Raw genomic sequence first — 26,168 nt, 5'->3', positions numbered from 1 at the left:
AGGCATCGGCATCGTCAGCCCAGGTGCACCTGGTGCCCTCCCACCCACCCAGGGGCCGCCCGGGTTGGTTCCCGGCCCCCACCTCCAGGGTCCTCCTCTGCTGAAGGCTGAGCTCTTCCTTTGGGAAAAATGGCGCATTCTGCTTTCTGGAACGGCTTTCCTTTCGGGTCTCACTGGGAAGAGGTGCAGGGGGCCCCTGGGATCAGAGCTCCCTTCTCAACCTGACTCTGGTCTCAGTCCCGGGAGGGGCCCTGTAGAGTCCCAGGGAGGCCATTCTTCCACGGTGAAGGGGCCAGCTCTCAGGTTTATCACAAATCTCCCCAAATTCCCACCAAATAAGATGCAAACACATCAGCACCTGGGCCCAGGGGCTTGTTGACAACGGAGCTAACTAACCTGCCGGCCTGGCCCAGTCCAGCCCAGGAACTTACAGAAGCAAGTGCTGTCTGACCCCGAAGGACAGAAGACTCTAGAAACATCAGACTTGTCACCACAGCAGCGGACGCGTTTAATGGTAGGGTCCTCTACAGTTACAAGACATGCCTGAGATCAGTTCGCCCCCTTAGGGGGCACTCCCCGAGCTTAACACAGATGACAGCGACCCCAGGGTGCTGGAGGCCCGGGGTCACCTGAGGACTGCAGAAGTCCTGCGCTCTGCTGTGTGGACACGCGGCTACCAGGGGCACAGGTGGGAAACATGATGGGAAGAGAGCCCAGGCCGCCCCGTCTCACAGCTGCAGAGCACGCAGGCCACGGCACTAGGGCCCGAGCTGTCCTCTCAGCCACAGGCCAACCAGGCAGAGCTGCTGGTGCGACACATCCTAGGGCTGGGCTGGTCGGGGAGACGCTCTCCCGCTGATGCTGCCTGGGCCTGCTCCTGCAGGGCCCGGGAACCGAACCTAGGCCTCTCTGTTTCTCTGAGAGGCTGGAGCAGAGCCCTCGGTGGCCCTGGAAAGCGGCTGCAAGGTGGCCTTAGGGGAGGCAGGCGGGCGTCGCGTCCAGAATCTTCTGGGCTATGGAGGTGAGTGCAGCGAAGGCGGGGCTCCCGGGGAACTCCTGGATGAAGTCGTGGCCCTCCTCCAGGCTCCTCATGAGCGCAGGGTCCAGGGGCACGGAGCCTGCAGGGCACAGTGGAGGCGGTGGCGCCATGTCCGCACCTTCCACTGCCACCATTGTCTCAGCTGGACGCACCCGAACCACTCGTGGCCATAGAGAGGACTGAGGCACTGCCAGACGGTTTCCACCTCCAGACCCGCGGCCCTCCCAGCAGGCCGGGTCCTGCCACCCAAGAGGGCCCTGAGAAGGGTGTGGGTGGAGGAGCCACAGGTCGCAGCAGCGTGGCGTGTGGCCCGAGAAGAGAGGAGGAAACCGCTCCCATCCCCTCCTCTCCCTCAGGCACTGGGGGCACGGAGGTCAAACCCGCCCAGGGCAGAGATGGAACGGGAGGCCGGGACCCCGGCACCAGCTCGGGACACTCACCTAAGAAGGGCACCCCGGCGAGCTGGGCCAGCTCCTCTCCACCGCCCCTGGAGAAGACGCTGGTGCACTCCTAGGAGACGGTGGTGAGCCCAGCGCCGTCCAAGGCCCCCACCGGTCAGATGCTGCCTCGCCCCCTCTGCAACCCCCAGGACTCACTGCGCAGTGTGGGCAGGTGAAGCCGCTCATGTTCTCCACGACTCCCATCACCCGCAAGCCGGTCTTCCTGCAGAAGGTCAGCTCGCGCCTCACATCCCCCACGGACACCGCCTGTGGGACAGGAGCCAAGGCCACGGTCGGCCAGGCGCACAGGCAGGGACACCCACCCAGCCCTCTGGGAAGCCGCCCGCAGGGACTCGGGAAGGCGCCGCGGTGGTACCTGGGGCGTGGTGACCACGAGGGCCCCCGGGGGCGGTACCTGGGGCGTGGTGACCACAAGGGCCCCCAGGGGCTGGTAGGGACGCAGGGCTTCTATGGCGGCCATGTGCTCATCGGAGGTCCCCGGGGGCGTGTCCACCACCAGGTAGTCCAGCTCCCCCCAGGCCACGTCGGACACAAACTGCTTTATCAGCGCTGCAAAGACGGGGCAGACGGGGCGGTCAGGGCAGGGTAGGTCTGCACACGTGGCCCTGCGCCACTAAGAACCAGCCAGGTCAGGCCGAGGGGCTGCAGTCCATCAGGTGTCACTTGCCGCCAGCCTCCATCACAGGCTCTCGGGAGGCCCTGGGCCGCTGCAGGAGTGCAAAGATGGGGCCAGGACCATCTAAGGCGTCCCTTTCTGCAGCGTCCAGCCCCTGCCCACAGAGCCCCCGCTGACTCCCCGAGGCCCCACATGAGAACACAGAGCCAGGACCCTCCAGGGGTCTGTACCCACACATGGGAGCACCCACACTCTCCGTGGTGGATTCCCCACTGGTGCACCCAGAGCCTGCGCCTCACTCCCACCAGCCTCTCCCTGCGTTTGGGGGCGTCTAATGCCACCTGCTCCAGAGGCATCAGAACCCCCTCAGCTCTGCTCCTACGACCTGCCACACTGGGGCCTCAGGTCCCTGCATGCCGTGGACAGGATCTCAGCAGACCCCACTCCCTCCGACCGGGAGTTGGGGACAGCTGTGTGGCAGCGCGGACCCAACTCGAGACACACCGCCAGCCAGAGCCCTGTGCCTGGTCGTGGGTGTCATGTGCAGGTCCCCAGGAACAGGCCTGGCTGCCGAAAGGAAGCATTTCCACAGCAAAGGCTGGCACCTATGCTAACCCCATTCACCAGGACAGCGGACATGCCGCCCAGCCGTTACCGTTTTTCTTGGGGCCTCTCCACACCACGGCCTCGTCCGGCTTCTCCAGCAGGAAGCCCACAGACATGAGCGAGATGCTCTGCTCCCGGTCCAGGAAGACGGGTGCCCAGCCGCGGTCGCACTGGTGCACGGCCCTGCCCTGCGCCCCGAGCATGCGGGGGATGCTGGGGCCACACAGGTCCACATCCAGGATTCCCACCTGCAAAGAGCGGCACAGCCTAGGCCAAGGGCACCGCCAGGCCTCCGCCGGGATGTGGGCAGCTGCCCGGGGCTCCGCCCAGTGAGGGGCAGGGCGCTCACCTTCTTGCCCGCATGGCGCAGTGCCAGGGCCAGCTCTGTGGAGACGGTGCTTTTCCCAACGCCCCCCTTTCCTGAGAGGACCAGGATGATGTGCCTGACGCCAGCCAGGTTTCCGGGCTCTGGTCAGAAACATGACAGAAAAGGTCAGGGCTCCTGGTGCCCACGGTGCCCACACACATGGGGTCACCCACCGCCTCTTGCACCCACATTCTGAGCGGGGCAGTGGTGAATCGCCAGACCCAGAGGCAGCCCCTGCCCTGCTTCGCCCCGATGGAAAGACCTCCAGGCAGGTCCCCTGCAGCCCCAGACCCAGGGGGGACCCTCTAAGACCATGGCACTCCCTGCACCTGCCTGAGGCCGCGCTGCTGAGAGCGGAAACTGCCCAACTCTCCTCTCGCTGCGTGCAAGGGGGCGTGCGTTCCTTCATGTGCAGGCGTGTGCAAACACACACGTGAGTGACATGATCATGAAACTGCCAGCCCCCTGCTATTTCTAATGGGAACCAAATAGACTCCACTCTTTCCTCAGCCCGTGCACCTGGGCTCGGCAGAGGCAGCAGAGGGCCCAGGGTGGGTGGCAACAACCACGCGTTGTCGCACACCAGCGTCCCCGGCTCTCGGACCCTGCAATGTGCGGTAGGTGAGGGCAGCCGGCTGCTTCCGGCACAGCCCCAGCTCCTCTTCCTTCCAGGGTCCCATCCTGTCCCTCCCACGCGGCACGGGCTGCTGTGTGCAGATACCTTGACAAAACCCCTGCATTCTCACCTCAGCGCCACCGCTGAGGTCATGCCCCTTGTCTCCAGCAAGCTGCTCCATCCCTGACAGGTCCTTGGAGGGTGCATGTGAAGGACTGAACACACGACGCGTAAAACCTGCCCCCTCCTGATCCGCCTCTCAAGGGCAGGTTCAAAGGCTCCCAAGTCCAAAGCCTCCCAGGAGAAGCTGGCATGCAGCCAGGTCCTCAGACCTACAGAGGCTGCCTGAGGTCTCCTCCAGGGGACGCGGAAAAGGCAGCCCCAGCCCCACACTCCTGCAAACACAAAGCCCCGAGACCACGGCCTCGCGGTCACCCCTGGGGCAATAAAAGGGGTTCTGACTTAAATCACTTCAACACCAAGAGGTACTGGAAGTGACCTGTGCAGAGAGGGAGCATGCACTTCTGTAGCTGCCGGGGACGCTGTCAGGCCTGGGTCCTGACTGCCATGCTGCCATCAGTGCTGGCACCAGCGGCAGTGTTAACCCCCAGGGGCTTTCCTCATTGGCAGAGGTGGGAACAGTGCCTGTCTGGTGTGTTGGGCTGAGCACCATGCTAAACGCAGGCCCTAGTGTCAGGGAACTGGGACAACAACCTTGAGGGTTCCCCCAAGAACATTTCACTTCTCAGCAAACTGAGGCAGCTCCTAAGCAGATTCTCAGCAAAGCACAGTCAGCATGAGCCTGCCGGGTGGAGCAGTGGGGCTGGAAGTGCAGGAAGGAGGCTAAGCACCATCTCCCCGTGGAAGGCGAGGGTGCTCTCCATGGACAATGAGTCCTGGTCAGCCTTATGGGTTACGAAACCCAGATCATTCCACGCGCTGGGCAAATATATTTTTACAGTAAATTTATATTTTTGAGTGGGAGTCTCATTCTGTCGCCCAGGCTGGAGTGCAGTGGCGCAATCTCGGCTCACTGCAACCTCCGCCTCCTGGGTTCAAGCAATTCTCGTGCCTCAGCCTCCCAAGCCTCAGCTTCCAGAGTAGCTGGGACCACAGGCATGCGCCACCATGCCCAGTTAATTTTTTTTTTTTTTAGTAGAGACTGTTTCGCTATGTTGGCCATGCTGGTCTCAAATCTGACCTCAAGTGATCTGCCCGCCTTGGCCTCCCAAAGTGCTGGGATTACAGGCATGAGCCACCTTGCCCAGCCTAGGCCTTCTGAATTTTTATGTGCATATATTCCCCGTTTAAAGAAAGCCTGGGGCCAGGCGCGGTGTCTCATGCCTGTAATCCCGCATTTTGGGAGGCTGAAGTGGTGGATCACCTGAGGTCAGGAGTTCGAGACCAGCCTGGCCAACATGGCGAAACCCTGTCTCTACTAAAAATACAAAAAAATTAGCCAGGCATGGTGGCGTGTGCCTGTTATCCCAGCTATTTGGCAGGCTGAGGCAGGAGAACTGCTTGAACCTGGGAGGTGGAGGTTGCAGTGAGCCGTCATCGAGATTGTGCCACTGCACTCCAGCCTGGGCAACGGAGTGAGTCTCCGTCTCCCCCCACAAAAAAATGAAAGCTTGGACTAGGTGCAGTGGATCACGCCGGTAATCCCAGCACTCTTGAGCGGCCAAAGTGGAAGCATCACTTCGGTCCAGGAGGAGTTCCACACCACTCTCAATAACGCATTCAGACCCCATGTCTACACATTAAAAACTTAGCCAGGCGGGGTGGTGCATCCTGTGGTCCCAGGTGCTCAGGAGGCTGAGGTGGGAGGGTGGCTTGAGCCCAGGAGGTCAAGGCTGCAGTGAGTTATGATCGTGCCACTGCAATTCAGCCTTGGCGACAGTTAAGACCCTGTCTCAAAAAAAAAAAAAAAGTTTCTATCAATCTCAGTAATATCCTTACTTTGTAGTAAATCCGTCCTGATAATAAGGACAGGCTTTTCCAGGCTTCTCCTCTGGAAAAAGACTCCAGCACTGGGCCAGGCGCGGTGGCTCACGCCTGTAATCCCAGCACTTTGGGAAGCTGAGACGGGCAGATCACGAGGTCAGGAGATCGAGACCATCCTGGCTAACACGGTGAAACCCCGTCTCTACTAAAAATACAAAAAATTAGCCGGGCGTGGTGGCGGGCGCCTGTAGTCCCAGCTACTCGGGAGGCTGAGGCAGGAGAATGGCGTGAACCCGGGAGGCGGAGCTTGCAGTGAGCCGAGATCGCGCCACTGCATTCCAGCCTGGGTGACAGGGCGAGACTCCGTCTCAAAAACAAACAAACAAAAGACTCCAGCACTGGGTTTCTAATCTCTCAGAGTTGTGCTACAAGACCTTGCCGTCCGAGGAATGTCCTCCTTTTGGTACCGGACTGGAGGTCTCTTAGAAGATAAATGCGGCTCCCACTACTCAGGAGGGCCCACGGCGCTGATCTGGCGAACGGATCGTCCCCACTGGTGTGAATTCTGCCCCGCGCAACTTACACTTTTCTGAACACTGAGAGCGCCACTTCCACAAAGAACTTAAAAGCATGTGAGATTCTGGCGTCCGTCTTACTTTCATGACTGGGCGCGTGTGATTTATTTAGAGACAGGGTCTCGCTCTTGCCCGGGCTGCGGTGCAGTTGCGACCGCGACCTCCAGGATAGCGGGGCCCAGAGGCGCCACCGCGCCCGCCTACAACGCGGTGCTCAACAAAGTTTCCTTTAAAAGCTCCCCCAACTCCACGACTCAGGTCCTCCGAGGTCACGGAGCTTCCACATCGAAGCAGGAGCACGCGCGAAACGACCCTGTTTAGAAAATGCCCGCGCCGCGGCCTCTGGCCCGGCCCGGCCACGCCGGCCGGTGATGGTCGCACCGGAGGCGCGCGACGCAGCGAGGCCGCCCCGGGAAGGGACGCGGCGGGGCCCCAAGCGAGGCCCTGGCCCGGCTCCGCACCCTGGACCGCCACTCACCGGCCGCCCCCTCCATCCCGCCGCCTCCAGGAGCTTTCGGCTGCAGTGCGCATACGCCCGCGGGCGGTCAGCCTCCCGGCTAGAGCGAAGGGCCTTCCAACCAATGGGCAGTGTGTGCCCGCCCCTGGCTCTTCTTGACAGGCCTAGTCCTGCTGTCCCAGCCAATCAGATTGCCGGAGGAGCTCTCGACCCGGTCCCGCAGGTTCCGGCGCAGAAGATGACACGGACCTACTTTCGGGTCAACGCGACCTGCGGTACCGCCTCCCGCCCGGGTCCAATGTGCGCGCGGGCTTTGTCTCAACCGCTTGGGAACTGACCAATAGGAACGTTGGATTAGGATTGACAGTTCCTGAAACCTCTCGGCAATAGCTTTGTCACCCGACTCCCGCCCCCTCTTCCGGAGCTCCGAGACACGTGTGCCCGCCCCTCGCCGCCGGAGCCAATGGGCGCAGGGGGCGGGGATTGTTTACGTCTCGCTCCGGGGCGGAAAGTGGGTCAGGGCCGGGCCGGCGGAGCGCGCAGCGGGGGCTGCAGGTGAGCGGCGGGGCACGGGCCGCGGTCCCGGGCTCTGGGCGGGCGCGCTGACCTTGCGGGCGCGGCGGTAGCAGCGCGGCCAGGGCGCCGCCTTTGTTCCTCTCCGGAGAGCCGCGCCCGAGAGAGGCTTCCCCGGTGCCGCCAACTCCGGAACCCGCGCGCCCGCGGGAGGGGACAGCCAGGCCTGGCGGCTGCCGGGGAGGCCGGCTCCGGCTGCACCCGCGCTCTCTTGGGGCTGGGCAGGGTTCGGCGGTCCGGGCGCCGCGATCCGCCCCGGCCTCCCTGGAACCCCACCCGGGGCCCAGCGGGCGTTGCCAGCCGCGAGCCCGGCGCAGGGGTCGGCCCTGGAAGGCTAGGCGGAACCCACGGGGCGCAGGGCGGGAACCCCGGAGCTGGCGAGGGAGGTGCCAGGCAGGTGGCCTGGGAAGCGCAGACCTGGCCCTCGCAGCCTTTTGCATTTTATGCGGTAACAGCGGCCAGCGCTGAGCAGGTTTTAAGATTTGTGTTTCACGAGGAGCCCTGGCGGTAGCGAGCGGAGGGGAAGGCGAGCTGCGCGGCCCAGGAGATGGTGGCGGGAGGAGGATGCAGGCGGGTGCGGCGGTCGGGCCGGGCATGAGGGGAAGGTGTCGGGGAGGGGTCACGGTGCTTCTGGCATGAGGAACTGGGAGGCCGGAGATGCCATGTGTCAAATTGGACGACAGAGGAGGAGCGAGTGGAGGATTTAGATGCCTGCGGGACAGGCGAGCGGGGCAGCCAGGTTCGTGAGGTGGAGCCGGAGAGAGGGGCTGGGATCGCATTCCGGAGTCATGGGTGTCTGGGTGGCGTTTCACAGGATCTACCTAGGTTTTACTGAGTTGCTCAGATCCTGGAGTGAGGTACGGGCTCCTGAAGCGTTCTAGAGTCCTGGCTGGGCACCGGTGCGGCCCCTGCAGGCCCCACTTTGAGTGGGTCCGTGGCCCAGCCTGGAAGCTCAGGGCTGGGAGTGCTGTGAGTCTTCCTTTGCCCAGAGCCTGTGTTTTCTTCTAGATTCTTTCCACCATGGCCAGACGCCCCCGGAACAGCAGGGCCTGGCACTTCGTCCTGAGTGCAGCCCGCCGAGACGCAGATGCCCGGGCCGTGGCTCTAGCAGGCTCCACCAACTGGGGCTACGACTCTGATGGGCAGGTAGGTCCCAGCGGGCGAGGCGGACGTGGCTGGCCTAAGGTGTGGAGATGCCCTAGGCAGGCAGGCAGGCATTACCTGAACAGGGAATCAGTCGGAGGGAAAGATGCTTCTGAGGCCAGAGGCCCAGTCCAACCCTGGGCCTGTCTCCTGGATGCACCACATTCTGTAAGACTCCTTAATTTGGCAGAGGACACACACAGCCTCAGGGGTGACAGGACCTCAGAACACACTGCATATTTCACTGTGCTTTCTCCTCTGAAACACATGGTATGGAGAGGTTCACAGTTGTTTTGGTTCATTCAACAGAAATTCTCCACTATGGGGCTGGGCACTGTGGCTCACACCTATAATCCTAGCACTTTGGGAGGCTGAAGCTGGAGGATCACTTGAACCCAGGAGTTTGAGACCTGCCTGGGCAACATGGTGAAACGCTGTCTCTACAAAAATTTAAAAAATTTGTCAGGCGTGGTGGCACGTGCCTGTAGTCCTAACTACTCAGGAGGCTGAGCTGGGAGGATTGCTTGAGCCAGGGAAGTCAAGGCTGCAGTGAGCCGTGATCACACCGGTGCGTTCCAGCCTGGGTGACAGAGATAGACCCTGACTCGAAAAAAAAAAAAACAAAAAAATTCTTTGGTTTACCCAGTCCATTTCTGGAGGTGACCATTGTTAACTTGCTGGTTGTCCTACCAGACGCTTCTTCTGCCAGTACAAACACATACTCTTTGTTCACATATATGTGTGTTAAAAAAAAAAAACAAAAAAATCCTGATCCTTGAAAGTAAAAATTTCTGCACCTGCTCAGGGAGGCCAGGAACCTGAAGGTGTTCAGAACAGCTCAGGTGTTTGTCTGTCTGCAGCCCAGGTGATCTGATGTGCTTGTGGGCTCTGCGGGCAGAGTTACCTGCACTCATGGCCCCTGACCCCCACCTTGGCAGAACCTGAGGGCAGCTGCCTGGCCTGACGGGGCACAGTGAGGCTGGGAGGGGTGGGGGTCCCTGTGGGGGGTGATTTCCCAGTCGGTTTCCTGAGATCTCCCTCGGACCAGAGCAGGGTCCTTCCTGCCTCACTTCCAGCCGCCACAGGTCATGCGCCCTGGAGCAGTTTCTCCTCGCCTCGCAGGGTCATGGCTGTGGGATGCGGGCGTGTCCACAGGCCAGGCCAGTGTCTGACACAGGCATGCTGCTTGTCCTCTGTCACCATGGGCCAGGTCCTTCCGGGGCGGCTGCTTGTGTGACCTAGTGCTGCTCTCTGCTGTCACAGCTCCCCTGCGCTGCTGTTCCGGCTCAGCCAGGTGTCCTGGGAGGGGTGGGCTCCTCTCTTCCGAGTGAGGACTCTCTGAGCCCGATGGGTCCATTAGGCCTTGGGGGCAAACTGGGAAACAGGGTCCTTACCCACCGGGTGGGGGCCGTCCTGGGGTCTCCTGGAGCTCCCTGTTCCAGCCAGGGAGAGGCCCCGACCTGCCTTCCCGCCCGCCTCCAGCTCCTGCAGGTCACATGCCTGAGCCTCACAGGCTCATGGCTGTGGGATGTAGGCGTGCTTGCAGGCTCGGCAGTGTCTGACATATGTGCTGCTTGTCCTGTGTCACCAAACAGGCCTGCAGCCGTTGTGGGCAGGAGGTAGGCAGTGGCGATCAGGCTGTCTCCTTCTCCAGGGAGCCCGGCCCTGGGCCTGCAGTGCAAGTGCTCAGTTCTGTGCCTGGGCTCCTGACTCGGGGTCTACCCTGGCTTTGGGGACCCACACTTCTAGGCAGTGGGGTAGAGTCGTCTGGGCCTGCTTTGTCTGTGGGGTGGGGCCATCCCCTCCAGAGACGACAGTGTCCTGCCCTGAAGCTGGCTTTGGATAGGTCCATGTTCACCTGGAAGCTGGTGGGTCCCCTGTGGCTTCTCCTGGGGGTCACATCACCTCTCTGGACCAGCCCTCAACCCTCACTGTCACAAGGCCTCTGCCACAGGCCCCCCCCACCCCGGCCACTTAGCACTCTCCCTGCTGACCCCTGGGCCCATTCAGGCCCTGGGTGGCCCCCACACAGCCTGTGACAGGGAGGAGGCTGGGAGGGGTACCGCCTCCCACAAGGAGCTCACATTCTGGTGGGAGGAGGCCAAGAATCAGGACCAAGGAGAACTTCAGTGAAGCAAAAAGAGAAAAATGGAACAGGGATGAAGGGGCTGAAGAAGCCTCAGGGAAGCGACAGCTGAAACCTGCACCAGGAGGGGTGGGGCCTGTAGTGGGCACTGGGCAGTAGGACCCTGTGGTGAGCCAGGTCTGTTCAGGTAACAGAAGGTCATTGGGCCACAGTGTGGTGGGGACTGTCCTGAGGCCAGGTGGCTGCAGCTGGGCCTGGTGTGGGGGTGGTGGCCTTGCCTGGGGGCCCCTGCAGGGCTGGCCTAGCAGGAAAGGTGTCCACACCATCTCAGCTCATCCACCATCTAGAAACCACTTGGAGGCCAGGCGGCCTTGGCTGTTGCTCAGTGCCTGGGCCTCCAGGGCCCTCCTGGTCATGCAGAATGGGGCAGAGCCAGAACCCGTTGGGAAGGAGCCTGGGCCATGTGCTCGGGGTACTGTGAAGTCCCTGGAGGCCTGGACTCCCATCCTTTCCTGGGTGGGTCAGGGACAGGGGAGGAAGAGACTCAGGTTGGGCTGGCAGAGGGCACGGGTGAGAGGGCAGAGAGCGGGCGACAGGCAGGAACAGCCGGCCCTTCTCTCCCAGCACAGTGACTCGGACTCCGACCCCGAGTACTCCACGCTGCCGCCATCCATCCCCAGTGCGGTGCCCGTGACCGGCGAGTCCTTCTGTGACTGTGCTGGGCAGGGTGAGGCCTCCTCCTGTAGCAGCCTGCACGCGGCCCACCGGGGCAAGGACTGCCGCTGCGGAGAGGAAGACGAGTGTGAGCATGGGGCCCAGCCCCTGCTGGGACTGCACTGCGGGTGGGCCTGGGAGCGGGCAGGGCAGAGCCCCATGGAGCTCTCGGGGCTGCCCCAGCCTGGGCCTCTCTTGCAGATTTCGACTGGGTCTGGGATGACTTGAATAAGTCATCAGCTACCCTGCTGAGCTGTGACAACCGTAAGGTCAGCTTCCACATGGAGTACAGCTGCGGCACAGCGGCCATCCGGGGCACCAAGGAGCTGGGGGAGGGCCAGCACTTCTGGGAGATCAAGATGACCTCACCCGTCTATGGCACCGACATGGTAAGTTGCTTCGGCCCAGGGTGCTTCTGGGGAACCTGGCTCCAGCAGCCCAGCCCTGCGCCCTCTGCCTGGCCCCCGTTCCTAGATGGTGGGCATCGGGACGTCGGATGTGGACCTGGACAAATACCGCCACACGTTCTGCAGCCTGCTGGGCAGGGATGAGGACAGCTGGGGCCTCTCCTACACGGGTGCGTGAGGCCCAGGGTGGGGCGGGGCTGAGCCTGGAGCTCCTGGGCTCACTGCAACCCCGGCTGCCCCCAGGCCTCCTCCACCACAAGGGCGACAAGACCAGCTTCTCGTCGCGGTTTGGCCAGGGCTCCATCATTGGCGTACACCTGGACACCTGGCATGGCACGCTCACCTTTTTCAAGAATAGGAAGTGCATAGGTGAGGCCGCCACAGGACTTGAGCTCCTCTCAGCTATCACCCTGAGGGAGGCGGCCACCCCACCCCAGCCCAGTGGACACTGAGGTTTCCTGAAAGGGTTCCTCCCAGAAGCCTGAGGCCCCAGGGTCCCAGGAAGTGGGACAGTGAGGCCAGGCTGGAGTGGCAGGGCCAGCGCATGTACCCTGTCTTGCCTCAGCTGTGTCAGCTGCCCACCCAGGTGACTGTAGCATGAGGTCTGAGGGGCTGTGCCCAGTAGCTGGCCCCTTCCCTGCTTGGGGTTCAGGCTGGGCCCCTCCCTTCCAGGTGTGGCAGCCACCAAGCTGCAGAACAAGAGGTTCTACCCGATGGTGTGCTCCACGGCGGCCCGGAGCAGCATGAAGGTCACCCGCTCCTGCGCCAGCGCCACCTCCCTCCAGTACCTCTGCTGCCACCGCCTGCGCCAGCTGCGGCCAGACTCGGGGGACACGCTGGAGGGTCTGCCGCTGCCGCCAGGCCTCAAGCAGGTGCTACACAACAAGCTGGGCTGGGTCCTGAGCATGAGTTGCAGCCGCCGCAAGGCTCCAGTGTCCGATCCCCAGGCAGCGACCTCGGCCCACCCCAGCAGTCGTGAGCCTCGGCCCTGCCAGAGGAAGCGCTGCCGTCGGACCTGACTGACTTCCCAGTGGAACTGCCTTCTCAGGCTGGGACAGCCGTTTTCTCTATCCCTTCCTTCCAGCCACACTCCAGGGCGGAGTTGGATGAGGCCCGTCCGGAGGGAGCCATCTCTTGCTCCCAAGGCTGGGACAGTCCTTTCTGTGGGGGCTCTAGGGCCCCTCTGCTGCTGTGCTGGGTGGGGAAGCGGCTGCCCTGAGCCCCAGGTCTTGTGGGAGGCCGCGAGGAGAGCCTGGCTGGAGCCCGCGTTGCTGTTCCCACAGGGCCTCGGGTTTTTCGTAACTTGCTCTGCATGCTGTCAGCGGCTGCCCCGCCGTCATAGACTTAAAGGACTGCAATAAATGTAGAATTGATGTCTGATACCCACGTGGCGTGAGCTGAAACGTATCCATGCAGAGGCCGGGCTTGCGAGCATCCTGGGCCTTCTCCCAGGCCTCACTGCTCCTCCACATCCTTGGCAGTCCCCTACTGCTTCTGGCTGAGGGTGCCACACCCCAAGCCTCCAGGTGGCAGTGCGGCCCTGGTGCTGCCTTCTGGTCCCTGCCGAGTGTGTGTGTGTGGGGGGGGACACACAGCCCTACTGCTGAGGTCCCCTGTGGCATATGTGTTCAGGACTCAGCACAGAAACCACCGGCCATCTGCCAGCCAGAAGCCCCTCTTCTCATCCCAGCTACCTAAAAGTTCCCCTGCAACCACCCACCCTCCCCCTAAGGTCAGACCTGCTCAGCCAGAGAACCCACCCAGGCTGAGGGTCCTCCCCCACCACCCAGGGTGTGTGGTCTGTCCCCAAGGCTGCATGCTGTCCTGGCGGTCCCACGTGCGGTCAGGAGCCCAGGTCTAGCAGGAGATCAGGGTTGGCTGTGGTCAGGAAGAGGCAGATGCGGCGGGACAGGTCAGGCCCCACCCTGCGGGGACTCCCGCCTTCACGGGGCAGCACAGGAAGGTCGGCCAGGAGGCCCATGCGCTCCCGCTCCGTGCTGCAGGCCTCGAGCGCCTAGGAGCAGGCAAAGGCATGAGAGGGCGCCTGGGGACGGGGCCTCTGCACCTGGAGGACTTCGAGGAGGGAGGGGCCCACCTGCTGCAGAAGGCGGGGGGAGGGGAAGGCTGTGACAACTGCATCAGCCACGGCTGGGCTGACCCGACTGAACTGCCTGATCTGCCTCCGCCAGGCTGCCTGCAGCCCTGTGCCGTCTCTTGCCACTGGCTCGCCGGCTGCCCAGTGCCCTGCTGTGCAGAAGGAAAAGGCCTGCGATTCCCGGTACTGCCTAGGAACAGGGAGAAGCCTTTTAGAACCTCATCTGAATAGCTCCCCAGAGGCTGGGGAGGCACCACCACCTTGAGGTGATCCTGCTCCCCTTCAGCCCTGGCATCACACACTTGAGGGGATACTGGGCGAGTGCCTTGGTAACGGCGCACACGTGCCGACTCAGCTCCTGCCACGAGGCCACCAGTAGCACGTCCAGGTTTGCCCAGAGCTGCAGGAGTACCAGGGCCTGGGGAGGAGGCAGGCTGGTGGGTACGAGCCAGAGGAAGGCTCCCTGGGACACACAGCTGATAGCTGCCCCATGTACCACGCTGGGAACCAAACCCAGCCAGCAGCCCAATCACTGGGACCCAGGCCACCCGACTCACCCAGCTCAGACAGGCCCTCACCTCTTCCACCTCCGGCCAGCCGACGGCCACCTCGGCACCGGCCACCTTCGGGCGCTCTGGCTGCTGTGTCCTCCGGGAAACGTGCTGGCGAGACCTGAGCAGAGGTGACCGTTCCTCCCCGCTCCCCATGGGGCCTGCCCTGCCCAAGCTTGGCCTCTGTCAGAGCTCACCTGGGGAAGTGGGATCAGCTGTGCCACAGCAACCCCAGAAGTGTGCCCACCTCCCCTGAACCCCCGTCCCAGCCAGCCCTGCTGTGGGCATGAGAGTGAGCGGTACCACAGGTAGGCATCCAGCCCGATGACAGCCAGGTGGGGCCGGGCGGTGGTCTCGGGGGAGATCCAGGGCACCCAGCGGGTTGGGCCAGAGATCTGAAGATGAGAACGTGTGGCACAGTTCACAGGAGGCTACGGCCTACGGCCATGGGCCACCAGGCCATAGCTGGTTTGCAGAACAGCAAGCCTGAAAAAGAGCCAGTGGTGCCGAGAGGAGCCTCTGTTCCATTACCTATTCTGAGAAAACCAGCTCTGTGCCTCCCACGAGGCCAAGGAGGCTAAGGAGACCCTGGAGTGGCTGCTTGGGCACATCTCAGTTCCACCGAGCCCCTCATCCTGGTCCACCTCTGTACTCCAGCCTAGCTTTGACCTAACACAAAGCAGAGGCTTGAGAGACACTAATCCTTGGACACAGGGACCTGGCAGGGGGTCTAGCCTAACCCCACGCTACCTGGCGCAACAGCACCTGAGCGCTGCTCCTCGCAGGCAGGGGCCGGGCTGTCTGCTGTTAGAGGACGAAGCCTGCAGCCTACCGCCCGGACCCTGACCTCCTGACACTTCTCAGGACTCTCTAGGAGCAGCTGTAGCCTCCGCTGGTGCCCAGGAGCTTTCTCCATCTCACCCTAGAAACCTCTACGGTTTTAGATCAGAAAGGAGTCCTGGCCTGCCCCATGCCCCCCCCAACCCTGTCTACAAAGGCAGAGACCGGCGGAGCAGGCGCCTCCCGGCTGGGAACCCACCCCTCCTGACTGGAGAGCGACTACTGCCACCACCCGAGCACCTGGGTCAGTGTGGCGACGCCCTGCAGAAACTCCTCGGGCTCCAGCAGCAGCAGCAATTCCTGTTCACCTGCAGCCCACACTTCAGGAGGCAGCTGTGGGGACATGGGGACGCGCTGCTGCCTGTCTCAACCCCGGGTGCCCCAGGGGCCCTGCCTGGGCAGTCCAGCAGCAACGCGGTTCGTGCCCCCAGCCAAGCCCAAGCCCTGACAGGCCTGCTCTACAGAAGCCCAGTGTTCCCTTTCCCGCCAAGGCCAAGCTCAGGCCAGGTCTCTGGGGCCGGCAGGAATCCTGCTCACAGCCTGACTGGAGACGGAACCTTCTCCAGCCACCTCGGCTCTATACCAGCAGAACGGCTTGGACACCTCCACTTCCCGTTCTCCATCCTTGGTGTACTCATCCGCGAGACGCGCACAGCCCAGGGCAGCTGCCTAAGGGACAGCTCCAGGGCTGAAATCATGGAAGCAAAACAGCCAACTCGGGGCTGGCCCTCGGGAACCCGCGACCACTCACGCTGCGGGGGCAGGGGTCGGGACTCGCTCGGGTCCACCGCAGGCTGCGGGCCGGGCGCTGGGGCTCGATGCGGCACTCGCAGCCCACGGCCTCCAGGGCCCCCATCAGGACGTCGGCACCGGCGTCTTCCAGGATGGCTGGGACCGGGGGAGAGGAGCGCGGTCACTGCTTCCTTCCACCCTCGCGAGCGCCCTACCTGGGCGAGCGCCCTCCCTGAGCGGGTAGTCTGCATTCGGCACAAAGCCCCGACTGGGAGGCGGGCCCGACCCCAGGCCCCTCGGCGCGCGCGCCCCGCCCAGTCGGACGGAGGGCGCCGCCTGGCGGAGAAAGGCCTTTCCTACCCCGAGCAGCGCCCGTGCCCTCCGCCGCACCTGGGTCCACGCACACCGCGAGGCGCTTCAGGACCTGCTCCGGCCGCAGCAGCCGCAACGCCTCGGCAGCCGCCCTGCGCTCACCCGCTGGGTCCCGGGCTCTCGTGGCGGCCTCCGAGCCGGCGGAGCCCTCAGCGTCGGAGTCTGAGATCTCCCAGGTTGGAGGTCGCCGCTGACCGCTCCCGCCCCGTCCCCGGCCCCGGCCCCGGCCCCGGCAAGAGACCCCCGCCCTCCCGGGTCCAACCCGCGCCATGGCCGGACCGACCTCTTCTTCGCTTCCGGCCGCGCCCGAACACTTTAGCCTGGGACACCGGCCTCTTCCGGTGACTTCCGGCCGGACCGCTGAGGACGTGGACCCACCATGGCGCGGAAGAAGGTGCGTCCGCGGCTGATCGCGGAGCTGGCCCGCCGCGTGCGCGCCCTGCGGGAGCAACTGAACAGGCCGCGCGACTCGCAGCTCTACGCTGTGGACTACGAGACCCTGACGCGGCCGTTCTCTGGACGCCGGCTGCCGGTCCGGGCCTGGGCCGACGTGCGCCGCGAGAGCCGCCTCTTGCAGCTGCTCGGCCGCCTCCCGCTCTTCGGCCTGGGCCGCCTGGTCACGCGCAAGTCCTGGCTGTGGCAGCACGACGAGCCGTGCTACTGGCGCCTCACGCGGGTGCGGCCCGACTACACGGCGCAGGTGCGTGCACCCCGTCCGCACCCCGCCCCTGCAGCCGCCTGGTCTCCCCGCCTCCCCTCCTCCCTGCAGGTTTGCGTGGCTGAGGCTCCCACCTCCTGACCTCGGGGGCCGACAGCTTTGCGAGCTGACCCCGCTTCCTTCTGGCTTTGCAGAACTTGGACCACGGGAAGGCCTGGGGCATTCTGACCTTCAAAGGTAAGGCTCGGGAGAGCGGGTGCCCGGCAGTTCGATGCTGAACACCGACGGCACAGCAAGTGTGTGCAGCACGCCTCTTTTCCTTCATCAGGGAAGACAGAGAGCGAGGCGCGGGAGATCGAACACGTCATGTACCATGACTGGCGGCTGGTGCCCAAGCACGAGGAGGAGGCCTTCACCGCGTTCACGCCGGCGCCGGAAGACAGCCTGGCCTCCGTGCCGTACCCGCCGCTCCTCCGGGCCATGATTATCGCAGAACGACAGAAAAATGGAGACACAAGCACCGAGGAGCCCATGCTGAATGTGCAGAGGACACGCATGGAACCCTGGGATTACCCTGCAAAACAGGAGGACAAAGGAAGGGCCAAGGGCACCCCCGTCTAGAATGCCAGAACCAGCGGGTGGCCTGAGGGGCTGTGAGGCAGTGGGGACCTTGTTGATGAAAGAAACCGCCTTCGCGTTACACCCGAGTCTGCCCCTCGGAGCAGGGAGCTCACCTTCCGTGAGGTGTTCTGAGGGTCTGCATCTTAGTGGGGAGGGCTGGGGCAAATCGCCACCTGTGCCTTTTCTCTGGCCCTGCTGCCCCCACACCCAACTCCGAGGGCCCACGCTGGGGAAAGCGGGAAGCGCTGGCTCCCTTTCCCCCGTTAGTGCTCTCTCTGCCTGGATCCTGGTAGAAGTTATGAAAGGGAATAAAGAAAAAAGAAGTACCCCGTGTTGTGGTGTCTTTGCGCGCTGTCTTTAGGACCGGGGAGAGAAGGGCTGACGCTGTGGTCGTGGCCCCGGCCGGGGGGCGCGGGGTGGGGGTTCGGGCGGTGCGGAGCAGGGCGCCGCGTGGGTGGAACCACCTGGGCGGGTTGTGGGGGATACAGTTAGTGTCCGAGCTACTGGAGGAGACTTGGCCTCCGCAGCTGCCCTCCGGCCCCCCACGGCTGCCGGGTTCCGGGGTACAAGTGAAGCAGCTTCTCCGCGGGCGGCCGCGGAGGCCGCCGCGCCCGGACCAGGCCTCTTTAAGCGCAGGCCCCGCCCCGGGCGCCACCGCCCCGCCCCGCGGATCCCGCTCCCGCACCGCCATCATGATCTGCCTGGTGCTGACCATCTTCGCCAACCTCTTCCCGGCGGGTGAGCGGCGCGGCGCGGCGCGGGCCGGGGGCGGGTGGCCGGTGCTGGGCCGGCCTGACGCCCCGTCCCCGCCTGCCCCGCAGCCTGCACCGGCGCACACGAACGCACCTTCCTGGCCGTGAAGCCGGACGGCGTGCAGCGGCGGCTGGTGGGAGAGATTGTGCGGCGCTTCGAGAGGAAGGGCTTCAAGTTGGTGGCGCTGAAGCTGGTGCAGGTGGGGGCGCGGTGAGCGAGCGGGGGCGCGGTGTAGGGGGAAGGGGGGCGGGGACCTGGGGACGCCTGGGTGCCGGGTGCGGGCGCCGGCGGCCTGACCCTTCCGCAGGCCTCCGAGGAGCTGCTGCGTGAGCACTACGCCGAGCTGCGTGAACGCCCGTTCTACGGCCGCCTGGTCAAGTATATGGCCTCCGGGCCGGTAGTGGCCATGGTGAGTACCCGGGAAGCGGGCGGGCGGCCCCGGGACCCCACCCCTGCGTGATACCGCGCCCGTCCCTCCGCACAGGTATGGCAGGGGCTGGACGTGGTGCGCACCTCGCGGGCACTGATCGGGGCCACGAACCCGGCCGACGCCCCGCCCGGCACCATCCGCGGGGATTTCTGCATCGAGGTTGGCAAGTAAGGCCCGCCCCGGGGACGGTCCCAGCCCCGTCCGGCCTCCCCCAGTTCGGCCTGCGTGGGACCCTTGCCGGAGGTCTCTTTCCCACGCTCACGCGCGCCTCTTCCGCGCAGGAACCTGATTCACGGCAGCGACTCGGTGGAGAGTGCCCGCCGCGAGATCGCGCTCTGGTTCCGCGCAGACGAGCTCCTGTGCTGGGAGGACAGCGCTGGGCACTGGCTGTATGAGTAGACCCGGCAGGTGCGCGTCGCAGAGGCGCTCACACGCCAGTCTCCTCCAGGGCCCAGGTGGCCGGGGTTCTGGCCCCACCCCACAGCGCTTGGAACATCCCTTTGGATGGGATGCTGAACATCCACCTGTCAGGACGTTGCATCCAAGGTGGCGCGGGCCTCTCCAATCCCTGGCGTACAGGGCTTCTGGCCCGAGGAGCTGCTCCAGGAGCCTGCGCGGCTCGCCTGGAAACGTGTCAGGACACTGTCCTGGTGCCCAGCCCAACGTGGTCCAACGTTTCTTTTTATAATAAAGTGAAGTCCTCATTTTCGTGTCGGTTTGGGCCCAGGAACAGGCAGCTACGATGTTAAGACGTTTATTACATACAGAGCAGATACGTGGGTTTGCTTGCAGGGCCAAAGCCTGAGGAGAATCGTCACCCCTCCCCCAGCCGCCCCACTGCTCAGCCCGGAGTCACTTCGAGATCCTGGGGGAACAGACGAGGGAGCGGACATACATCACAGTGGAGGTGGCAGGGTGGTGGGGAGAAGCCGGCAGCGCAGCGGCTGCAGCCTTCGGTGGCCAGTGGAGCTTGTGGGGCAGCTCCCCAAGATCTGTGCTTCTCTGGTTGGGGGTGGGCGTGGGGGCTGGGCTGCCCTCTTAAGGGCCTCCCAGACAGGAGTGCAGTGGGCCTGGAAGGTAGGAATAGGCCAGAGAGGCCCAGCTGGGCAGGGAGAGCAGTCCAGGGTGGCATCTGCCCTCTGCGGGCTTGGAGTCGGCTGGGGGCGGCTCCATCCTCAGCCCCACGGGCCTCTGCTTGGTGGCCTCTCTGTTGCTCCCTGGGAGCAGGCCACAGCGGGCAACCCTAGGCACTTAGTAGCGTGTCTGGGAGCTGGGCTCCGTCGAGCCCCGTGCAGGAGGCAGGCCCCGGGAGCACATCATCCCCCATCAACCTGAGGCTAAGCCTGCGTCCTAGGACTGATCCCGGAGAGGCCAGGGGCCTCCCCTTCTTCCTGAGGCCTGGGCCTGCCCTGGCAGCCTGAGAAATCTCACCCTGGGGGCTTCTGGGAGGGACAGGACTCCAGGGTCCGCTCCTCCAAGGTGAGTCTTCTGCCCAGGCAGAGCCTGGGGGGACACGGGTCAGAACGGGGCTGGCAAAAGCCTGCCTGCATGGACAGGATGGGGTAGCAGTCTCTTTTCTCAAGCAGCTGCCCCAGGGAGCCGGGCCTCGTGCTTTCATGCCAGCTCCCTGGGCAGGGGACAGCTGGGGTGAGGACAGACAGGATAGAGGCTTGAGGACGGGGAGGCTCCAGAGAAGGCCGGCTGGGGTGCAGGCACCTGGGCAGCCTGAGGTCCACCACCCTGGGCAAAGGCTAGTGCCTGGCCCAGCTCCCCTAGGCAGAGTGAGGGCCCAGGAGGCAGGGTGGCCCCATGAGCAGCATGCAGAGGTGGGCCCAGGGCAGGCAGCCTCGGCGGCGGGGAGCCCCTGCTTCCTCCAGGGGTGCTGGGGAGTAGGAGGCACAGGGTAGTGCCAGGACCACCTCGGATTCTGCCTGCGCTGGGCCCAAGGTGCCCTGGACTTGAGGACTCTGGGCTGGAAGCTGGCCAGGAGCTGCCCGGGAAACTGTCCCGAGAGCATCTTCTCCTTGGGTGGAAGCACCCCTCCCCTCCTCCTCCCAGCTGATCGGCATCCTGGCACTCCCTGCCCGCTAGAGGGGCCAGACTCAGGTGAAAGCTGCAGGTTGAGAGGTTAGAAGAGGGGCGGTGGCGCCTGGCTGGCTACCCCACGGGGCGGGCGGGGGTCAGGTGGTCGGGGGTCCTATGTACAGGTCGGGCCAGGCAGGGTAGCAGCTTCACTCGGGGGTGTAGGACACCTGCCACACGATGATGTGACTGCGCTCTGCCTTGGACAGCACGGGCTTCACCTGGCTCATGTCCCCCGCGCCCTCCTCTGTCTCGTCGTCCTCTCCGTCTCCTGCGGGCAAAGCAGCAAAGTGAGAGTCAGGCTCCCCCTGCGCCCAACCTCCGCCTTGTCCCTGGGCCCTGCTCACCAATGCGGAAGTCGATGTAGCCCTCCCCGCCGCTCAGCACCAGCACATTCCGCAGCTTCTGGCCCTCGACCTCCGAGGCAGGGGCAGCTGGCCCAGGGCCCTCGGCTGGGCTGTCCAGCACGCTCCCGTTCAGGGTGGCCAGCACATTCCCTGGGATGGCAGAAGCGATTCAGGACAGTGGCCTCCTGGGGGAGGCGGCGGCCACCGGCATGCAGGGATGTGGATGGCAGGAGGGGCCCAGCCTCACCTGGCACCGAGACAAAGAACTTCACGGCATCGCGGTGCCCGTGGAAGCATAGCTGGGCCTGGGCCATGGAACAGTAAGGGATGAAGCTGCTGGCCGCCCTGTCACTGCTATCATCACCATACACGTGGATGATGCCCCCGGGACGGGCGCCCTCCCCAGAGGTGGGGGATGTCTTATTGGCTGCAGGGAGAGAACCCAGAGGCGCTGAGCCCGCGTACAGATGGAGGGTGGGAGAGGCTCCCGTGGGGGGACACGAGGTGGCTGGGCTTACCTCGGAGCCCCAAGAGCTGGCCTCGGTGCAGGACCACAGCTGGGGACATGGGGGGAGCGTGGGAGAAGAGGAGAGCGGTCAGCATAGGGGCAGCGAGGCACCCTCCCCAGGTGGCCCTGCAGAGCCACCCCCTGTGAACCCACGTACACCTCTGGCAGCACCACTGTCCCTGCAGGGGTGCAGGCCACTCACTCTCTGTCAGGGGGATGGAGATGACCACTCCGTTGCCGGTGCCCACCCAGAGCCGGCTGCCCGCAACAAGCAGGGCCGTGATGCGTACGAAGGAGAAACCCAGCTTGCCAGTGCCTGTGGGGGAGAGCGGTCAGGGCGGCTGGCCTTGAGCCCCCCACCACCCCACCTGGCGTGGCCCCTCACCTAGCATCTTGCTGACGTACGGCTCGATGTCCACGTCCTGTAGATGCTGGTGCGTGTGTGCGTGGTAGAGCCGCAGGGTGGAGTCCAGGCGGATGGACACCCATACGCCATCGCCGATCCATGCCAGCTGCCGCACCTGGCTCTCCCGCCGTGGGTGGGCGTCAAATGACTTCTGTGGAGTCATGGCTGCCCATCAATAGGGCTGGGGAGAGAAGAGGAAGTGGGGAGCCCCAGGGCCACCTGCAGCTCCCTCAGACCTCCCAGGCCAGCGCCTGCTTTGCGCCTGTTCAAGCCTGAGTCATAGGTGGTACGGGGGAGATGGGACCCACATAGGAACTCATGGACTTCTGTATGGAAGATGCGGGAGAGCTGCTGGCCGGCAGGAGCCTCTTCCCCTCCCCGGGGCCCCTGGCCAGCACTCGCCTCAATCTGCATGGTCTTGGGCTGGATGACGTGCACCTTGTTCTTGTAGCCACACCACACGCGGTCGTACACAACAGCCATGCAGCGGATGGAGTGGTGCGGGTGGCCCAGGTCCATTAGGTGATAGTTGCTCAGATCCCACTGGCCATCTGGAGGGAGCCCCGGACACCTGCTCAGGCCTGGCCAGGCCCCACCTCTGCTCAGGGCATCGGGTTGAGACACCCACTGCCAGGCTAAGGAGAGGCCTGGAACCCTGGGAGCCCCTTGGCTAAAACGCTGCCAGGGCCATCAGCTGCCACCCACACACCCCCTGCTGCCAGGCCCCACCTTCACCACGGTGGAAGATGGCCAGGGTCCCGTCCGCCAGAGCCACTAGCACACGGCCTTTGACATGCCTGAAACAGGAATGCAGTGAGCCTGGTTTGGGCCAGGCTGTGCCGGCCCCCTCCGCCCCGTTCCCCCACGACGCCCGGCCCTCAGTCTGGGGTCACCCACACCAGGCTCAGCACGGAATCCTTCAGCTTGATGGAGTGCAGGCACTTCTTCCAGTTGGCCACAGCAGAGTGCACATAGAGCCTAGAGAAGGAAGTGGCGATGGGCGAGGGGCTCACCCAGGACCCTCCCTCCACCTTGCCCTGGGCCCTTCCTACCAGCCGTTCTGGGCTCCCAGCCACATGGTGGGTGCAGCACTGCTGCCTGCTCCCGTGGGGTCCTCGCTGGGCTCTGGCTCTGGCTGCGTGCTGCTGCTGTCAGGCTCTGGCCCATTCTCACTGCAGGAAGAACGGTGGCTCCAGGGGGGCCTCGGAGCACGCACCTGCCGCAAGACCCCGAGGCCCTTCCCACCTCTGCAAGCCTTCCCTCTGCTCCTGCCCCAGCCCAAGAGCTCACCTGCCAGGCTGGGGGCCAGAGGATGGGGTGGGGGCTGGGTCAGTGAAGACGTGCTCCGTGAGAGGCCCGGGCCGCAATGTGGCCGTCTCTGGCTCGCTGGGCCCAGGGTCTGGCACCTCCGTGGCCTCTGTGGCCTCCTCTGTGGACTGGGACGGGTTGACCTTCCCGTTGGCGATGGTGGCCACCTCCCCTGTGTTAGGAGAGGTGAGCTTGGGCTGGGCAGAAATGTGGGAATGAGGGGATGGGGGAAACTCGCCCAGGACTCACCCTGCCCCTTGTCTAGCACTGGGGTGTCCCCTCGAGAGGAGCAGTTGCTCCGCGGCACGTTGCAGCGGGTGGCACAGCCCACCAGGGTGATACCGGCCAGCACACCGTCTGCGCCCGGGTCCTCTGGGTTCACGTCGCTGTCTAGGAACATCTCCCCGGGGGGGTAGTCGCTGTCGCTGGCCGCTGGGGAGAGGGACGGCCCATCAGCCTGTGCTGGGGAACCCACTACTGCAAGGGTGTGCCCAGCACTCATACAGGGGCAGAGGGAACCGGGGCTGGCCTTCCACTTTCCCAGCAGACCCAGCTTCCACACATGGCTCCACTCACAGCCCACCCATGACCCTCTGCCTGGAGGCCTGGGACTCCAGCAAACCTGCTCTGTTGGGTGGGCCCCTGGGCTAAGGGGAGCTGAGTAGTAAGACTCTGGTCCTGGGAGCAAACAACCTGTGATCCTGTGGCAGACCCTCAAGACCCCAGACGGCCCTGTGGTTTCACACCAGAGACCTGGCAGAGCCCTCGACACCCCTTCGTCCTCCCAGTGTTGGGGCTGGCCCAGAACATCACCAAGGCTACTGCCCACAGGGGTGACACGAAGCTCCTCACCCACACCCCCTTAGCCCCTGGTGAGGCCGTGAGATTTCGGCCCAACTGGAGGTTTCACATTCAGCATGAGGAAATGTTTTCCTGTGGTCTCCGAGTGATGCTTCAAGCTGCGGGCCGTGCCCACCCGTCGCCCTCTAACCAGGTGAGCATGGGGTCCCAAGTAGGTAGGGAGAAGAGGCCGAGGCCGCCGCGAGCTTCCTCTCAGAAACAGGGCCCAGGGCCTCACTTGACTGGGTGCTGCCCCTCCCACCATCCACTGCCATATTCCCGTGTCCACAGGACACCCCGAGAAGGCGGGTGCTGTGTCGCAGGACTTTTACTTAGCTTGCTAGTAAAAGGGAGTGGCGCCCGAGTGGAAACGCCCACTCTGGCTGCTCACCGGGGATGCTGGAGATACACAGCACATGCGCGTTACAGACGGTGAACTGGTCCACTACGGTGCCCGGCTGGTTGGCGTCGATGATCACCACCTTGCTGGTGGTCAGGGTGCTGGTCAGGATCCACACCCGGCTGGAGGTGGCGTCCATTTCAGGGAGCTCCTTGGCCTGTTTCAGGGCACGGGATCAAGGTCAGAGCCCGAGCTTGAGGCTCCCGGCAGCAGCACGGGGCCATGGGGCTCCCAGAATCTGTCAGGATCCAGCCTTGCCTGCAGCTTGAGGGAACATGGCTGTCCTCCCCCAAGGCCAGAACAATGCGGACTCAGGACTGCACTCTAAAGCACTCACAGACACGGTTTCGCCTCCACAGAGGAGGCCCCTGAGCTCCAAGAGGCCCAAGCTGGGCCATAAAACTAAGCCTCCCACCACTGGGAAGCAAGCTCTGCCGCTCCTGGGCTCCTCTGTGCCTGCTGCCTGCCTGACCCCTGCAGCCCAGTGCAGGCCCACTCCAGGCCACCTGGGGGGTGAAAACTGAAAACCCAGAAGGCGGCTCAGTCCTGGGGAGGGAGGGAAGACACTGCTTCCCGCAGTCTAGGAGCCCCTGCGCTGCCCTGCTTCTGGGTGCTGTCCCCAGCTGTCCTGTGTCTCACTCCCAGCATGCTCTGCAGCTGAGCTGTCCTGAGACTAAGCCAGGGAGGGTGCCCGGTGGCCTCGGCCATGCTCACCTTCTTCTTCTCGGGAGACGTGTGGGCGCTCTTGGGCTCGCCGTCTCCTTCACGGTCGCAGGTCAGGGGGTCGCGGCCTGGCGCTGGCTTGACTCCATTCCCAGCGTCGTCCTCATTGGGCCTCCACCCGCTCAGGTTGACGCCCGCGGCACACCACAGCTGCAAGGGCAGGGCCGGGGTCGGGGTGTCACTGGCGCTCCCCAGCCTCCTGCTTGCCCAGCCAGCCTGAGCAGGGTCCTCGCGGGCTCACCTTCATGGTGGGGTCCTTCTCCACCAGAGGGCGGCAGTACACGGGCACCGGCACGTTCTTCATCCGCGTGTCCTCCTGGCCCCCGTTGGGACTCAGCTGCAGGGAGCAGGGAGGCGCCGTGGGCACGAGCCCTGGCTCCTACCCATCCCTCCAGAAATCTGAGTCAGGTAGAGCTGCCAGCTTCTGGCGGCAGAGCCACTTCAAGACTGGAGGCGGGTGGGGGCGTGGGAGCCGCGGGGCTCCTCCTCCGACCCTCCAGACCCCTGCCCAGGAGGCTCACTAGGAACCTGCCAGGCCCCGCCCCACCTGCCGTCCCCTCCCACCCCCTGGCACTGCCCAACCTTCGCCCCGCCCTCACCCAGCCCCACAGCGCCCCGCCCCTTACCCGGGCCCCGCCCGGTCCCCGCAGCGCCCGCCCGCACCTGCTTGTACTTGGCGGGCAGGCTCCAGCCGCAGGCCTGCAGACGGCCGTCGTCGTTACGCACGTGCTCACGCACCTGGCGGTACTGCTCGCGCTTCTGCTCTCGACGGGCGGAGGACGTGCAGTCGCTGAGTGGAAGAATGATGGGTGATGTCTCTGTCCAGGGTGAGCGGCACCCACAGTGCCCCAGGCTTGCCCTGGGGGAGGTCACGGCAGGGAGGCCCGCCTGGGCCCAT

General features: G+C 64.4%; 6 protein-coding genes across 35 annotated transcripts in view; 3 read left to right on the top strand and 3 right to left on the bottom strand.

Annotated features, from left to right (window-relative positions):
- Positions 1 to 484: 484 nt before the first annotated feature.
- Positions 485 to 7,087, bottom strand: NUBP2 (NUBP iron-sulfur cluster assembly factor 2, cytosolic). Of its 5 annotated transcripts, none has more exons than XM_002825972.4 (7): positions 6,703 to 7,087; positions 3,072 to 3,190; positions 2,772 to 2,970; positions 1,895 to 2,049; positions 1,636 to 1,746; positions 1,480 to 1,549; positions 485 to 1,118 (listed from the first exon to the last, which is right to left on the bottom strand). In XM_002825972.4, the coding sequence occupies exons 1-7, from the start codon at positions 6,716 to 6,718 to the stop codon at positions 973 to 975; spliced, it is 816 nt and encodes a 271-aa protein (XP_002826018.1). In that variant the 5' UTR covers positions 6,719 to 7,087; the 3' UTR covers positions 485 to 972. The 5 variants fall into 5 exon arrangements, with proteins under 5 accessions (XP_002826018.1, XP_054390499.1, XP_054390501.1 ...); XM_054534524.2 differs by having other exon boundaries at positions 1,856 to 2,049; positions 6,703 to 6,849; XM_054534526.2 differs by lacking the exon at positions 6,703 to 7,087 and adding an exon at positions 6,233 to 6,675 and having other exon boundaries at positions 1,856 to 2,049.
- A 113-nt stretch (positions 7,088 to 7,200) lies between these two features.
- On the top strand, positions 7,201 to 12,990 carry SPSB3 (splA/ryanodine receptor domain and SOCS box containing 3). 2 transcript variants are annotated; one of them, XM_002825971.4, is made up of 7 exons: positions 7,201 to 7,236; positions 8,263 to 8,400; positions 11,108 to 11,285; positions 11,399 to 11,586; positions 11,672 to 11,774; positions 11,848 to 11,973; positions 12,277 to 12,990. In XM_002825971.4, exons 2-7 carry the CDS (start codon positions 8,275 to 8,277, stop codon positions 12,621 to 12,623), a joined length of 1,068 nt encoding a protein of 355 aa, XP_002826017.1. In that variant the 5' UTR covers positions 7,201 to 7,236; positions 8,263 to 8,274; the 3' UTR covers positions 12,624 to 12,990. The 2 variants fall into 2 exon arrangements, with proteins under 2 accessions (XP_002826017.1, XP_054390498.1); XM_054534523.2 differs by lacking the exons at positions 7,201 to 7,236; positions 8,263 to 8,400 and having other exon boundaries at positions 8,566 to 11,285.
- On the bottom strand, positions 12,275 to 16,582 carry EME2 (essential meiotic structure-specific endonuclease subunit 2). Of its 9 annotated transcripts, XM_024233616.3 has the most exons (8): positions 16,213 to 16,465; positions 15,842 to 15,978; positions 15,331 to 15,423; positions 14,554 to 14,645; positions 14,278 to 14,371; positions 14,002 to 14,117; positions 13,700 to 13,889; positions 12,275 to 13,618 (listed from the first exon to the last, which is right to left on the bottom strand). In XM_024233616.3, exons 1-8 carry the CDS (start codon positions 16,463 to 16,465, stop codon positions 13,448 to 13,450), a joined length of 1,146 nt encoding a protein of 381 aa, XP_024089384.2. In that variant the 3' UTR covers positions 12,275 to 13,447. The 9 variants fall into 9 exon arrangements, with proteins under 9 accessions (XP_024089384.2, XP_054390495.1, XP_054390494.1 ...); XM_054534520.2 differs by having other exon boundaries at positions 14,000 to 14,371; XM_054534521.1 differs by having other exon boundaries at positions 13,087 to 13,889; positions 14,000 to 14,117.
- On the top strand, positions 16,564 to 17,799 carry MRPS34 (mitochondrial ribosomal protein S34). Its single transcript, XM_002825968.5, has 3 exons — positions 16,564 to 16,894; positions 17,047 to 17,089; positions 17,181 to 17,799. Exons 1-3 carry the CDS (start codon positions 16,574 to 16,576, stop codon positions 17,471 to 17,473), a joined length of 657 nt encoding a protein of 218 aa, XP_002826014.1. The 5' UTR covers positions 16,564 to 16,573; the 3' UTR covers positions 17,474 to 17,799.
- A 150-nt stretch (positions 17,800 to 17,949) lies between these two features.
- NME3 (NME/NM23 nucleoside diphosphate kinase 3) lies at positions 17,950 to 19,360 on the top strand. Of its 2 annotated transcripts, none has more exons than XM_003780604.5 (5): positions 17,950 to 18,211; positions 18,295 to 18,425; positions 18,534 to 18,635; positions 18,711 to 18,823; positions 18,938 to 19,360. In XM_003780604.5, the coding sequence occupies exons 1-5, from the start codon at positions 18,166 to 18,168 to the stop codon at positions 19,053 to 19,055; spliced, it is 510 nt and encodes a 169-aa protein (XP_003780652.2). In that variant the 5' UTR covers positions 17,950 to 18,165; the 3' UTR covers positions 19,056 to 19,360. The 2 variants fall into 2 exon arrangements, with proteins under 2 accessions (XP_003780652.2, XP_054390503.1); XM_054534528.1 differs by having other exon boundaries at positions 18,098 to 18,211; positions 18,711 to 18,815.
- Positions 19,361 to 19,394: 34 nt separating this feature from the next.
- The window catches only part of MAPK8IP3 (mitogen-activated protein kinase 8 interacting protein 3), a 63,388-nt gene continuing 56,614 nt past the window's right edge, over positions 19,395 to 26,168 (bottom strand). For 15 of the 16 annotated variants that reach the window (XM_054534505.2, XM_054534508.2, XM_054534507.2 and 12 more), the window contains 16 exons: positions 25,934 to 26,060; positions 25,512 to 25,607; positions 25,262 to 25,420; positions 24,539 to 24,704; positions 23,557 to 23,739; positions 23,290 to 23,479; positions 23,052 to 23,171; positions 22,897 to 22,977; positions 22,729 to 22,796; positions 22,402 to 22,550; positions 21,979 to 22,150; positions 21,796 to 21,909; positions 21,604 to 21,642; positions 21,333 to 21,512; positions 21,086 to 21,235; positions 19,395 to 21,009 (listed from right to left, as the gene is read on the bottom strand). In XM_054534505.2, the coding sequence (XP_054390480.1) occupies positions 20,888 to 21,009; positions 21,086 to 21,235; positions 21,333 to 21,512; positions 21,604 to 21,642; positions 21,796 to 21,909; positions 21,979 to 22,150; positions 22,402 to 22,550; positions 22,729 to 22,796; positions 22,897 to 22,977; positions 23,052 to 23,171; positions 23,290 to 23,479; positions 23,557 to 23,739; positions 24,539 to 24,704; positions 25,262 to 25,420; positions 25,512 to 25,607; positions 25,934 to 26,060 (2,116 nt within the window). In that variant the 3' untranslated portion in view covers positions 19,395 to 20,887. The remainder of the gene's footprint in view (positions 21,010 to 21,085; positions 21,236 to 21,332; positions 21,513 to 21,603; positions 21,643 to 21,795; positions 21,910 to 21,978; positions 22,151 to 22,401; positions 22,551 to 22,728; positions 22,797 to 22,896; positions 22,978 to 23,051; positions 23,172 to 23,289; positions 23,480 to 23,556; positions 23,740 to 24,538; positions 24,705 to 25,261; positions 25,421 to 25,511; positions 25,608 to 25,933; positions 26,061 to 26,168) is intronic. The other variant, XM_063717471.1, reaches the window with a different exon arrangement.

The sequence above is a fragment of the Pongo abelii genome, chromosome 18, assembly GCF_028885655.2.
Source record: "Pongo abelii isolate AG06213 chromosome 18, NHGRI_mPonAbe1-v2.0_pri, whole genome shotgun sequence".
In the NCBI taxonomy this organism is placed as follows: Eukaryota; Metazoa; Chordata; class Mammalia; order Primates; family Hominidae; genus Pongo; species Pongo abelii.
This window is presented reverse-complemented; position numbering and strand designations above follow the sequence as displayed.